The sequence below is a fragment of the Lampetra fluviatilis genome, chromosome 35, assembly GCF_964198595.1.
Source record: "Lampetra fluviatilis chromosome 35, kcLamFluv1.1, whole genome shotgun sequence".
NCBI lineage: Eukaryota > Metazoa > Chordata > Hyperoartia > Petromyzontiformes > Petromyzontidae > Lampetra > Lampetra fluviatilis.
In genome coordinates this window covers 623,502-637,936 of record NC_136309.1, presented here as the reverse complement: position 1 = coordinate 637,936, position 14,435 = coordinate 623,502, and the positions used below count along the sequence as shown (strand labels likewise).

At 48.5% G+C, this 14,435-nt stretch overlaps 1 protein-coding gene across 4 annotated transcripts in view; it reads left to right on the top strand.

The window, feature by feature from the left end:
- LOC144944459 (glutamate receptor ionotropic, NMDA 2C-like) overlaps positions 1-14,435 on the top strand; it is a 112,588-nt gene that overhangs the window by 73,077 nt on the left and 25,076 nt on the right. For all 4 annotated transcript variants that reach the window (XR_013639595.1, XM_078872614.1, XM_078872615.1 and 1 more), the window contains exons 6-8: positions 2,419-2,572; positions 6,521-6,646; positions 12,939-13,168. Coding sequence is in view for 3 of the 4 variants with exons in the window: in XM_078872614.1 (XP_078728740.1) it covers positions 2,419-2,572; positions 6,521-6,646; positions 12,939-13,168 (510 nt within the window). In the remaining variant the exon portion in view is untranslated. The remainder of the gene's footprint in view (positions 1-2,418; positions 2,573-6,520; positions 6,647-12,938; positions 13,169-14,435) is intronic.

Below are 14,435 nucleotides of genomic sequence, written 5' to 3'. Positions count from 1 at the left end.
GCATTCGAGACTTTGTTCGTCGTCGGCAGCAGCAGCAGCTACCATGCTCAATCCACTAGCAGGTGAAGGCTGTCGCAATCCCTCTCCACGGCCCCGCAACCTAACACATCCGTCTTGCCCCTGCACACGAGCAGTGGCTAGGAGATGTTAACTACCTCGCCTGGTATGCAGGAGGTCGTGGGTTCAATCCCAACCCTGTATATTTGGAATTTGCATTTTGTCCCCGTGGACGTGTGGATTTCTCTCCAGGTCCTCCGGTTTTTCCCTCCACATTAAAATAAGAGTATTTTACTGCTATAAATTGCCACATGATTGTCCACTTCATTGAGCTATAATTTGTGATAGCCAGGTCGCTTTTAAAAAAGAGCTACATAGCTCAGTGGACCTTACCTGGTAAAATAAAAAAAGTAGTTTCGTTTTTCACTTTACTGATTTTTTTGGTTTGCTTCTGGAAAACCTTTTTTTTACAGTTTTAGAAACAGGCACTCTGTGAATGGCAATTAGCGCGACGAAACACGCTGCAGGCGTTGGACAATCTGCACTTTGAGAACAAACAATCGCTCAAACATTCTTAAAGGGACATATTTAAAGCTGCTCGATTGTATTCGGTGGATGTATGTACATAGACGCGTTAACATCGTTGCAGTCTGTGCAAGGCAAATTGCATTCGTGTGCCCGAGAACAATCTGCAAAGACATTTGAGCAGCACTGCACACGTGCACTACATCAAGGTGCTGATGGAAGAGCAGTCCTGCCTTCTGGCTTTATCGCCCTGTCAAGTCTTCTGTATGCGAGTCGTTTAAGATTTAGAAGTAATAACAAAAACCATCAAACACCCGTGACCTTCCACAGTGCAGGACTAAGATGCAGAGTTTTAAAAGTAGACCATTAAAGCACATTTAGCACTTGATTAATGCCGCGAGAAAAACTAGACATGCTTTGCTTTTTGGGCCAAATCTATCATGACGATAACTTACACTGTAACATTACTATTGGAGCCAATTTGTTTATTTAATTGTAAGAACTAAATATTTGCCGAGTTGCTGAAACTGTATGGATCGTTAACAAAATTGGCCTATATTTATAAAATATAACATTGGTATCATTTATTATGAACGATGAACGTACATCATTTACAGATCTGTGTCGGTCTGCACCTGGATGAACGCCTGCTCACGTTGTGTCAGTCGTGATGGTTGTGAAGATGGAGGGGTCCCAGGACCAGTTTGTATATAAATCACAGTCGCTGAGCACAGGCACCAAAAGTCCCAAAATGCCAAGCGCCCAGCAACAATCAGCGGGTTGTAATGGATGAGAGTGGATAATATGTTTCTTGACTTGAGAAACGTCATGAAACTTGGCAGAAGAGATGATGGGAAGGGAATTCCAAGGTCGAGCAGCGAGTGGGTAGGTGAGTGGGTGGTTAGGTGAGTGGGTGGTTAGGTGGGTGCGTGGTTAGGTGAGTGGGTGGTTAGGTGAGTGGGTGGTTAGGTGAGTGGGTGGTGAGGTGAGTGGGTGGTGAGGTGAGTGGGTGGGTGGGTGAGTGGGTGGGTGGGTGAGTGGGTGGTTATGTGAGTGGGTGGGTGGGTGAGTGGGTGGTTATGTGAGTGGGTGGTTATGTGAGTGGGTGGGTGGGTGAGTGGGTGGTTAGGTGAATGGGTGTTTAGGTGAGTGAAGGAGTAAGTGTTGTCGTGATGTTGGCGTACTGGTTAGCGCGCTACGCTACAAACCCGGCAACCCGGGTTCGATTCCCCGCCCATGGTCAACACCGGTGACAATTAACTGAACCGGTCCTGGGCCTCCCCTCGATCGACTCAGCCTCAACTGAGTACCGCGTACGGTGTGTAAACATCGCCACTGGGGAGACAAAGGTGATCGTGTGCAGTGCCGGCCTTCATAGGTACTCGCTGTAACAGCCCGTTAAGCTTACACGGGGGATCTTTGTCTTTCATTGAGACCTGCGCTCTGGTGGGTGAACTTCAGTGTGGATGAGACGACGCACTCAGTGTGGTCGACCGAGTGCTTAGCATGCGTAGAGGTCGTTCACGGGAAGAGAGGAACCGTGGCAGGGAATTGCGCTCAGGTCACTGGGCTCCTGATGCAGTGTGTTCACCACCGCCACGCCACTTTATCCCTCGTAGTATTGCCAGATTCGTATGCACATTAACATCTGAACTCGTCTGCAGTTATGTTAACACATTTCTCCTGTACGCCACACCTTCCTTCAAGGAATTGGTCATACATCCCAATGCAGCAAGAGCCTTGAGAGTAACTGAGCCTTTTCTTTGTTTGGCTACATGAAGGGCATTATTTATTAACGTTATAATCAAGTGGCCTTACCTAACCACCACTGGGCCTGCGTGTGTGTGTGTGTGTAACGCACGTGAAGCGATTTGCTGTTTACTTTTCTCTTCCCAGGTGGTGTACAAGCGCGCAGACCTGGCCATGGGCTCGCTGACCATAAATGAGGAACGCTTGGAGGTGATCGATTTCTCCGTGCCCTTCGTGGAGACGGGCATCAGTGTGATGGTGTCCAAAGGGAATGGGACCGTCTCCCTCTCCGCCTTCCTGGGTAAGGCGCTCGGCAGACAATCCCCGCGCTTACACCACCGGCATCAGATCAGAACACGGTTTAACCCCCCCCTACCCACGTGACTTGTCACGGAGCCTCTCTCCGGGTTCGTTCATCCCTTCGGTCCAAATGTAAATGTTCATTACACTCCGCACGTGCCTGATGATTGGTAAACATGCAAGAATCATAACCTTACACCATTGGAACCTCATTTGGCAGTAAAAAAAATTATGATAATAGTTTTTTTACCCTTTTATCTGGCAACAAAACTGACACCTTTTTTTACAAGGAGTCATGTTTGCATAGACCACAATACCTGCAGTCATAATGCAAATAAAAAATATAACTCTGATAATGTATGCACTGTCCTTGAAGTTGATTGGTCCACACCCGAGACAGCTTTCCTTAGAGCCTAGTCTCACATGGTGTTGGACCAGATGCGCCTTTTGGCGTCATCAATCACGTGACCACCCCTAGCCCCCTCTTGGGGCCCCTCTGTCAACTTAACCGGTCACGGGTCAAGCAGAGTGCCATGGCCTCACATAACCTCATCCTTCGGCCGGCACCCACAAACCCTGTCCTGTAGGGGCTGGCACTGCACGCCAAGCGTGTCGCCATCCAGCGCTGTCACTCAGCGCTCACCGGGCCCCTCTAGGGCCGGCACTGCACCCAACATTTTTCGATGCAAAGCTTTCGTGACTGCAGGGATTCATCTTCTTGGTTCTTTCGGTAAAGTCAAGTTACGTGACTTTACCGAAAGAACCAAGAAGATGCACCCAGCATGTTAACATCCAGCGACGTCACTACGCAAACATAACGCCACGCCGCAGTAGTCCCTCAATACAATGGGACATTGACGTTGAACTGTCAACACTCATGTTGCGCTAGAGATCTTCTGCACGTGTGTCCTCGAAGTGACCGCGAACAGCACTTAACGCAACAGTCGAGTAAAGGCTACACGGGCATCTCTGTCTTTGTCCCAAGTAACATAGAGACAAAGAGAGCATCGATTCAAAATTAGGCAGCGATGTGTTGTCCTCTGAGGCCAGCAGCTATATTCACAACTTGAACATCGATTTATCGTTTCTACTCAATATCCGTATGAATGGCGATGTCTCGATTTATATTTGAGAGGAAGATCTTGATTTCACACTCGTACGTCGAGCGTGTCATGATGTGGATTTGTGAGAGGTGGCCACTCTGTGTTCCTCCAGCACTTGTGCCAGCACACAGCGTGTGCATGTACGTGTCTATGTACGTAGAACTTCTTTCGCACCGTACGTAGTCAACCGTGAAGAATGGATGTGTGGGGTAAGGACAACAAACTCAACACAAAAAGCAGTTTTAAAGAAATTAGTTTTCAATCCAGATTTAAAATTGCATCGCTCCAGTGGCTTCCTAATATCGGACGGAAGAGCATTCCAGACGGCCGCAGAGGCGCATCTGAAAGCCCGCGAGGCGGTCACCGCCGTTGTTCGACGTTTAGCCAAAAGCCGCCGCTGCGAGAACGACCGAAGCTTGCGTGGTTTATGCTCCTTGATAAGAGAGCGTGCACCTGGGCGCAGCAAGGGGGCGCGGTAGGGTAGCGGTTAGAGCGCTGCGTTACAAACCCAACGACCGGAGTTCGATTCCCGCTTACGGCCAACACCGCTGATGATTATTTAGAACCGGTCCTGGGCCTCCCCGTTGGTCGACTCGCCACGAGTGAGACAAAGGCGGCCGGGCGTGATGGTGGCCTTCCTGTGTGCCATGCCGGCCTTCATAGGTGGTTGCAAACAGCACTCACCTCAACAGTGTTGTCAGGCTGTCTTTGCTGTCAGCAAGCGGTACAAGTTTCAAGCACACACCACTGGTGACAATGAAGGTGACACGTGTGGTGATGTGAAATTGAAGCGGCTGATCGTGGTGGTGGCGGCACAGTAATCACATTCACGGTGACTGTTGGGCATCTTTGATTAGGCTGGTCACTGCTGATACGACCTCTGACTCATCTGTTGCTTATGACGATGTGCATTGGATTGTAGAAGTCAAATAATTGATACACTTGAAAATGTAGCTGCTGAAAATGGTGGCAGTAAAATCAATTATTAGATATCTTTATATTTATGATGTTGGGAATAATTTCGCTGTTGTTGATGCTGCTGCTATCGATGCTAACGCTGAAGATGTGGTAGACGTGAGTTCACCTTGCAATAGATTGATAAACAGAAGCGATGATGATGCTGCTGCTGATGATGATGACATTGGTGGCAAGTACACTGAGACTGCCAGTAGCAACGAGTCGCTGCACCTTGCCAAAATAAACTACTGAATGAATAATCTTTAACATCTTTAACATGTTTGAGCCCAGTGATTGCCATGTTACTCTGATCCTGGGGGACAAACAGACATCTATAAAATGTTAAAAACACATCACGGACAGACGTACGTACTCTAGCCGTGTTTCACAAAATATATACACTTTGAATCCCATAAAAAATGTAGTTTAATTTAAGTCCACCGAATGCACAGCACTTTTTGACATTGCGGGAGCATTGTGAACATCTCCCCACGCATCAGCACGTGCGGCTGAGCACGTCCTTAAACTCGAGTGGTCTACAAGAGCGCACACGTCCGTGACTCGATTAAAGTTGTCATCAGCCACGCTTCATCCACTGCCCGACGAACGCCTCCCTCCCCAAGTCGTTGCCAACCACCGTAATCCTGCGATATCGCAATCCACCTCACTCTGCACATTCACCGATGTCATCACTCCGTCTCCACAGTGGTGGTCAGCTGTTGTGGTTCTGTCCTCGCCTTTGGCTGCTGATCTGTCGCCAGTCTTGTCCATCGTGCACGAATGTGACTGATTGAAAACTCAGTCCCCCGCACCTCCAATTAGCATGGTTGGCTATGTACGGTGCGAAAGAAGTTCAAGGTATATGCTGAATGAACACCTCCCCATGCTGTGGGGTTCTTGGGGTTTACTGACCATACTTCACTGCGCTGGTCAGTGCGGGTTGGTTAGCCGTGGCCAGGTACAATTATTAGCGTGAAGCACTGCGTTCTACCCCTCAGGACCTTGATCAATATTCATGGAAATGTCATTGCTTAGTTGAGATATATATATTCTCTAATCTGCTAAATTGGTCCAGTACATTTAATAAGCCAATGTCCTTGTCCACCATTGCCTGGTTTTAATTGCAAAACTATATCGATGCAAATCAAAAGAACTCACCTAATGGAAATTAATCAGCGATGTATATGCACATATTAACATGGATATGCTTTGTATGAGCCCTATGTAATGCTGCTAGTCGGATTATTTATAACTAATTTGGTGCCGTACGATACACACGGTGACTCTGTAATTCCTTCTAAGCAGTCCTAAACCTCTTTGCCCCCTTAGTTAAGATTTGATGAAAATAAAAATCCCATGCGCACAGCGGAATTCCATTACACTCGAGTGTGAAGAAGAACGTGCCCTAAATGATTTCTATTGAACCATATTTCAATTAGGATAATTGTGTACAGTATACTGCTCAGATTTCCCATCATTATTCCAAAGGAGTAGTTTCGGAAGCCGCCTGGCGCATATATTATTGTTACGTCACGTGCTTCGTGCGCGCACATCATCGTTACGTTAAGATTTACACAACAATACTTGCAAAAAGAACACGAGCTTGGATCGTATTTGGTGTCGTGGATGAACATGCGGAACAAGAAGTAGCGGGAGTTTGCAGAATCGACGACAACTGAAGCAACAGAATAGGGCGGTGACAGAACTGGCTGCAATTAAACACAATTATAATAATAGCAGCTCTAATATAGCCTAGCCGTGGAATGGATGAAAAAACTGTGGCATGACTAAACCTGCATTTCGCTTTCACCGGCGGTATTTCTGTCCGTTGTCCTCCTGAGCCAATTAACCTCACAGCGCCCCGCATTCATCTGCGCCTTGCCTTGCAGAGCCGTACAGTGCCGCCGTCTGGGTGATGATGTTCGTCCTCTGTCTATCCGTGGTGGCCATCGCTGTGTTCGTCTTCGAGTACATCAGCCCCAAGGGCTACAACCGCAACCTGGCCACCGGATCAGGTACGCGACGTGTGGATGGACTCTTTATCGCTTAATTGTGTCTGCTCCGACTGCTGCGAACATTTCCAAGTGTGAACTTTCAACGCACTTTGATGTCACGAAGGAATTGCCCGGGCCATGGCGAGTGTAGATGCACGGCAGTGAATAAAGACACACTTCCCCGCACGACGTCTTTGCTCTCCCCGTGCTCGCAGGCGTTGAGTCACGTCGCGTGCGAGCAGTGGCGGATATTCTCTAGATGGCCGCTGGGGCCACGTGATCAAAATGAAGAAAACAAAAAACCCTTGACGGGAACTCACCTGCACATTATTTTACAGATTACTTGGTGACGCTGCTTTGGCAGTGGTGCACAAGCACAATTAACAACAAAAACTCAACACATTCGTGAATAACATTGCCTCGAAATAAATACTATATATAAATAGGTGACATTTCAGGCAATGGCCCTTCGTAGCAAATAAATAGAGAGGCCAGATTTAAATGAATAATCAGAGTTGACGACTGAACTTGTTCACACCATGGGGCTTGACGAGAACTAAATTTCTTTAAAAACATCTGATGACCAGTTTTTGACAATGGCCCTTTTCATAGCTCATAATAAACATTATAAACTATACTAACCTCCACCCCCACCTCACCCTGCAGGCCTCCGTGCCGCACAAATATACCGGAGCTTCTCTGAGAAAAGAGTTTCACGGCTCGTCGGATTCCTCCACTCTAAATAAAGGCCAAGATTCCGATTGTGGTATATTTACCAGCCGGCCGCCGCTGAGCGTGAGTCTGGCGCCGAGAAGTGGAATGCGGATCCACGCTCGGCACATCAGAAGTGGGCACACAGCAGTGGGTACACAGCAGTGGGCGCACAGCAGTGGGCACATTGAAGTGGGCACAGCAGCAGCAGTGGGTACACAGCAGTGGGTACATTGAAGTGGGCACATCAGCAGTGTGCACACAGCAGTGGGCACATTGAAGTGGGCACAGCAGCAGCAGTGGCCACACATCAGCAGTGGGTACACAGCAGTGGGCACATCAGCAGCAGTGGGCACAGCAGTGGGCACATCAGCAGCAGTGGCCACACATCAGCAGTGGGTACACAGCAGTGGGTACACAGCAGTGGGTACATTGAAGTGGGTACATTGAAGTGGGCACACGAGAGATTTTGCTTCCCCGATGAAAATCGCGTTTTCTACCGCCGGCTCGGGTCGATTTCCCGAGTCGAGCTTCGCGTGTTATCTGCGGCGTGACTTCGAGAGTTTTGCGCCAGTTACGTGCAAAGTTACATTCCTCTCTTCTTGTTCCACCTCCGGTTAAAGCCAAGCAGCAGCAGCTGTAATGATCATTGCATTTACTGCACGCTTCCTCCGACTAAAGTTGTGAGCAGATTTTCTCCTGCCACTCGATACATTCTGGTGGACGGCTTAACGGCCGGTTCTTGTTTCCTCCCCGTGCTATGCAAATGAGCTACTGTGCATTTGGCAGATTCAGACATTGTGCCTGGCGGGAAAGTAGAATTTTTTCTGATCCTTTCTTTAATTTGGCCATTTGGGGTGGGCGTAGGGGGGGTGTGCGTGACTCAGGCCGGCCTTGAGCTGACTTGGCTGACCTGGCTGGCTGGAGCTGACTTCTTGTAACGTCACAGCATCAGGGGGCCCGCTGCCGTGGTGTAAATGGGTCAGCACGCTGCACTCGCGATTCAGACGGCACCAGTTTGACGCTCTCTTCCGGCGGGGCAGTTGAAGCGATTCCCGAGGCCACGTGTCACACCGAGCTGGATTCGTGAGAGCGCCGCAGTCAGTCGATGGGCAGGTCACGTGCGTTGGGGTCAAGTGTGAGTCAACATGGAAGAGTAGACCTAGTTCTCTCTGTAGATTTCGCCATTGTGGAGGCCTATCTGCCAACAGTGAGCAGGCAATTTGCCGGGCTGTACCTTTACATTTTATGACGAGGGTATTTGTGTGAAGAGGAACACGCGGACGCATGGGTCCAGGCAATGTGCACATCTGGTAGCACTGCTGCCAAGTGCTCGACTCACGTCCACATGGTCGTCAGTACACAACCCCATCAGGGATAGACTCGATGCATCGTCTCTTTGGAATCGGTGAAATTAGTGTCGTGTGTCCTCTGCAAACTGGCCGCTGTCGATCTGTGGGCTGCGTGTAGCGGGGCAAAGCGTGGGGACTCCCTCTTCTTACACTACGCCTGGCCAGTAGCAGAAGGGCGTTAGAGCAGCTCACAACTTCTTGCTTGCACCGTGTGTGGCAAACGACGGCTTAATCAGGCTCTGCTGTAAGCACTTGCGAATGCAAATCGGCCGGCCCACAAGCCGATTAATGGAGCCTCTCGGCCGTTAATAAACGCTGGTGTGCATGCGAGGCATGGTCGAATAATTGCAAGTACGATGGATAAAAGTAGGCACGGAGACAAGGTGATTATTTTACTTCTCAATACGGTGACGAGTAACGGTGGCGCACTAATTATAGCCCTCTATGTCAGTGTGCGATGACGATCAGGGCTTCAAAGTAATTCACTCCGAGCCACCTCATTAAGAAACTATGCAATGCAATGTAAAATCTCGACATGGAACTCACGTGGTTCACGCAAGGATCCTCGAGCAATTATTTTTCAACTACGAAGAAGGGTCATTCCGAAAATCCTGTCCCCGAATTTGTAGGAGATTGTATTCTAGAGACTTTTATCCCAAATTGTATCCAGGTTGCACCACTGACATCGTATTATGAGATGGAGGCACCCATTCAGCAATCCCGCAGAGCAAACAGAGCATCACCCTGTGTGAGAGACACCTCATTAAGGATGATGCACATTTTTTTCTTTAACCAGGTATAGGCCCACTGAGTTATACAGCTCTTTTCAGAAGCTACCTGGCCACGAACAATATCTCAGTGCAGTGGCTTGTCATCACGTGGAAACTATTTCTGGCAGGCAAATACTCTAAACGCGTGGTGACGTTGATTCTCAATGTGGAGGGGGGCACCGGAGGACCCCAAGAAACATCCACGCGACAACGCGGAGAGACACGCAAACTACACATTTACAGCAGGGTTCGAGATCGAACCTCAGCGCTCCTGCATACCAGGAGAGGTAGTGAACATCTCGCCACCGTGGCAGGTTTTGTGCAATCATTGGTGGCGAGACTGAGACGATCAACTCTCAAGTGACGTGAGTTGAGACCATCAACTGCACTGGAGAATCCGCTTGCACCGTAGGCAGTTGCCCTGTTTCGAATCCAGGTGCTCAGCGGTGCTACCTAAGTGCGCTGACCTCTTGAGCCGCGGCAGTCATTTCGTGATTGACATTATTACTATGATTTGTCATATGAAGAGTAAGCATCAGCAAGTGGGGGGGGGGGTTGGTGAGATACACTGGTTTTGTAGCTTGCGACGACAGTCCACAGTCCTCGCGTGCTGAAAAACAGCCCATCACGAGCGGTGCAATTCACACGTAACGCGCCCTGAGGAATTCATAACGGGAAGAAAAAACGCCTCTTAAGAATATGTCTGCAGTGTTCATACCCCCTTCCCGAACGATCTCTGTCCTGAGCAAATCGCTCTCTCCACTCGCGTTGGTTTCATCAACCCCAGGGCGCTCTGGCCCAATGTCCTGCGTCGCCTCGGCCCTCGTGAATTTCCCCGAATCACCGATCGCCCTCAGTCACCGCCTGAGCCAGCCGTACGTTACGTCAGTCAAGCTGAAGGCTTCAATCAAAACGATTAATTATCATTACGGGGACATTTTACCCTGTCATGTGTTAATGTGTTTTTAACCAGGCCCACTGCCTTTTTCCTGAGGAATATACATGATTTAAAAGCGATTAAACAGTTTCAGATAAGTAATATTGGTCAAAACGTGTTTTCCCACACGATTACACTTATTACATTTATCACATTTTTTACTTTCTTAAGAAAAACTTGTGATGCATTAATACATTCTTTCTTCCATTAAACACAGCAGGACCGCACAAACTCAATACGAGAAGTCAAATGCAGCCTACAAACTCGCACGGCTTTTTTTCATCATGAAAAATATTAAAAGTAATTTTTACTCTTCATTTTTTTAAAACACGTTATGGATTACTTTTCCTTCTTTTGAGCGCTGCACTTTGGAACGGTACTCCATAAAGCAGTGGTCACACAGGAGGCCAGCGCTCACAAAATTCCCATTTCTTTCTAGCTTTGACGACAACATAAATTGCAGAATCGTAGAATAACAACTGACTCATTTTTCATAACGTGCTGATTGATGTACAAGTGCTTCGGGGTGGTACGTACAATACTCAACGACTACGCTTTCCTTTTCATCAATTTCACTGTAATCCCCGTGGTTTGTCTCCCTGCACATTCCAAAAATGGCCATTTAAAGCAGCGATACATATTTTACCTAATGATACAGCCATAAATATACACAAACGTCGATTCCACTTCTACAATGGAACGCTCTTCAATAGCGATCCACACAATTTATGGACACGAGTAAATATTGACGAAGATATCTGAAGAGTCCATCTCAAAAGAGCCCAGGTGTTAAGCAGCAGGCACTGTGCGCGGTGTTTCATTGCTATAAAAGCCCTTGTAGCCTTTGTGACATTTGGCACATACGTTACCCACACAAGTAATCATTGCAATGGCCGGTAAAGAAAGAGTCACACGCAATCCACGGGAAAGAGGTTTGATTCACAGCTAAGGGGGTTGAAACGGAAGAGTAAGCAACCTCATCGACCCTTGCCTCTCTCCACATGTCAGTGACACAGGAAGCCTTACATAAATACATACTTAGATTGGTAGAGGACAGGTAAAGGTGCAGCCCTGCAATAGCTTGCTCACAGCACTGCTGGCAGAAGCGCTTCTACCAGAGGGACCTTGAGAGGGTACGTGGCCTACTCTTCCACGCTCATCAGATGTCTTGGAAGAGGTGGGGGCACCCACACCTCTACCCCACCACACGCAACCTGCGGCGAGTTTCACGTTGCCGACAAGAGGGTGGGGGAACCTAAGGAGCTGGCACCGTTGGTTCAACTGCCGCCCCTGGAGATCAAATCGAACCAAGTGACCTCTGGATTGCAAGTCCAGCGTGCTGACCGTTACACCACGGAGGCAATCCAAATTATGGGTACAGCCCAACCGATGGAATGCATTGCAGTGTGCGAGGCAGCCGGGGTTAGCGAGCACGTGAGCGCTGTGTAAGGCGCGGCTTTGTGGACGTCGTCCAACCATTGAGCCGGCACGGATTGTAGCAATTCTTTTGACCCTCACTCTCAGATATCACTCGTCACTGCCGTCAGCCTTGGTCGGGAATCGAAGGTTGCCGGGCTTGTAGCGTGGGGTGCTAACCACTGGGCCACACCGCTCAACCCCCTCGCACAATAAACGAAGCCTTAAATTTCATCAATGGCAGTTTTTTAATTGAAAAAACATTGCTGCAGTGACTCATATTCGCGCTATTACTGCTTGTGTTTATCTTTTTCCACAGGGAAAGACTGCTACCGTCAATTGTGCCTCAATGTACTCGAGTCTGTATATCGATTGGTTCATTAACTGCAAGGCCCACTGCTATGCATACATATCCTCAGGGCAGATGATATGAACTCGTCGTAACTTCATGGCAAATACAATCTATTAGCTTTTAAAAAATATCCACTTAAATCACTATCCGCGTAAAGTTATTCGCAAACAGTGGCTGGCGGGATGCTGCCTGCGGCTTCACGGTTTATCGGCGCGCTGGACTTTGTGATCCAGAGCTCGCTGATTTCCATTCGTTCTCCCGGCGCGGCAGGTGAAACACAACGGCAAAAGCCTCTGCAACAGCAATGCCTCTGTCCAGCCAGCAGAAGCAACGGCTGCGCCACCATCGTGGTCCATTGCCAAGTGGCACGTGGCGGTCTTTGAGGCTGGGTCTACATTCACTGCAGAGGCAATCTCTAGCTCTTATAGCAGAGGCCCTTCTTCCAGCATTGGCATGAGCAGGGAATTGCAGGGCTGCACCTCTAAATATGTTTGTACCTTTCATAGACAGGGTTAGCTGGTAAAAATAAAAAGCATGATCTTGTATGCACTGCATGAATGAACTTAAGCTGACACTGAGAGCTGGATTCACGGACTGGTGAAGAACGTTCCTTTCACCGACTCTTCTGGCATTTTAGCCGTATTGTAAAAAACACGTGAATCTGGTCCACGGTCACAAATAATGAGAGAGAAAGAGCTCCCAGTAAATACGTGAAGTTGCTGCCAAACAACCATTACAATGTCGCCTTCTCGCCGTGTGCTCTTTGTTTTCGTAGCGCCTGACGGACCGACTTTTACGATCGGAAAATGCATCTGGCTGCTGTGGGCTCTGGTGTTCAACAACTCGGTGCCGGTCGAAAACCCACGGGGAACCTCGAGCAAAATCATGGTGCTCGTCTGGGCCTTCTTTGCCGTGATCTTCCTGGCGAGCTACACAGCCAACCTAGCAGCCTTCATGATCCAGGAGGAGTACATAGACCAGGTGTCCGGCCTGAGCGACAAGAAGGTGACAGCCCTCCCCTCCTCCCCCAGCAGCAGCAGCAGCAGGCCGCTCGCCTAGCGGGGGCCCTGCACACACAGACACAACACACACAACACACACAACACACACACACAAGACACACAACCCACACACAACACACACAACACACAGACACAGACACAACACACACACACACAACACACACACAACACACACACAACACACAGACACAACACACACAACACACAGACACACACAACACACACACACACAACACACACACAACACACAGACACAACACACACAACACACACAACACACAGACACAACACACAGACACAACACACACACAACACACAGACACAACACCCACAACACACAAAAACAACACACAGACACAACACACACAACACACAGACACAACAGACACAACACACACAGACACAACACACACAACACACACAACACACAGACACAACACACACAACACACACAACACACACAACACACAGACACAACACGTAGACACAACACACACAACACACAGACACAACACGTAGACACAATACACAGACACAACACGTAGACACAACACACACAACACACAGACACAACACGTAGACACAACACAGCACATGCCCACCCGAACTGTTCCTCGTAGTCTCTCCTCTTGCTTCTCTTCTCGCTCTGCCCGACTTTATAATTCCATCCCATCGTCACGTCGCCCAAGGTCGTATAACTTTGCTCAATTCAATGAACCTATGAACTCTTACCTGTTAGACTTCCAAGAGTGCCGTGTGTCACTGTTGCGACGAGACTATCTCGGCGTCTTCAGTTCTCACCCCGATTCCACAAAAATGAACGCGACATTTGCAACGTTCTGGATGCTTTGCCGTTGGGCCGACGTTCAGCAGCGGTGATAAAAAATTTTTATAAAAATAATAATGACAGATGTGGGATGTCATACGCATACCACCTCCTTCACATGTAACACTCGCAATCCAGTGAAGAGCAAATTTCAAATTTGTGCTAAAAGATTAACGGAAAGGCGAGAGTGGCAGCGCGAAATGATGTGGCAACAAAAGCTCCCGTCGGCACGACGGGAGTAATCCACTGTGAGCGGTGACACCTGGTAAAACACGGGTGTTTAAATGTTTTAACGGGTATGAACAAGCAGCTGGTGAAACGTGTGTAGGATATGTGGTTTTATTCCTGTTAACAAGCGTGTCCTTCGGCACAATGTCTGACATCTTCGACGTGGTTCAGTTCCTGAAGTAGAGAAACGTCAGGC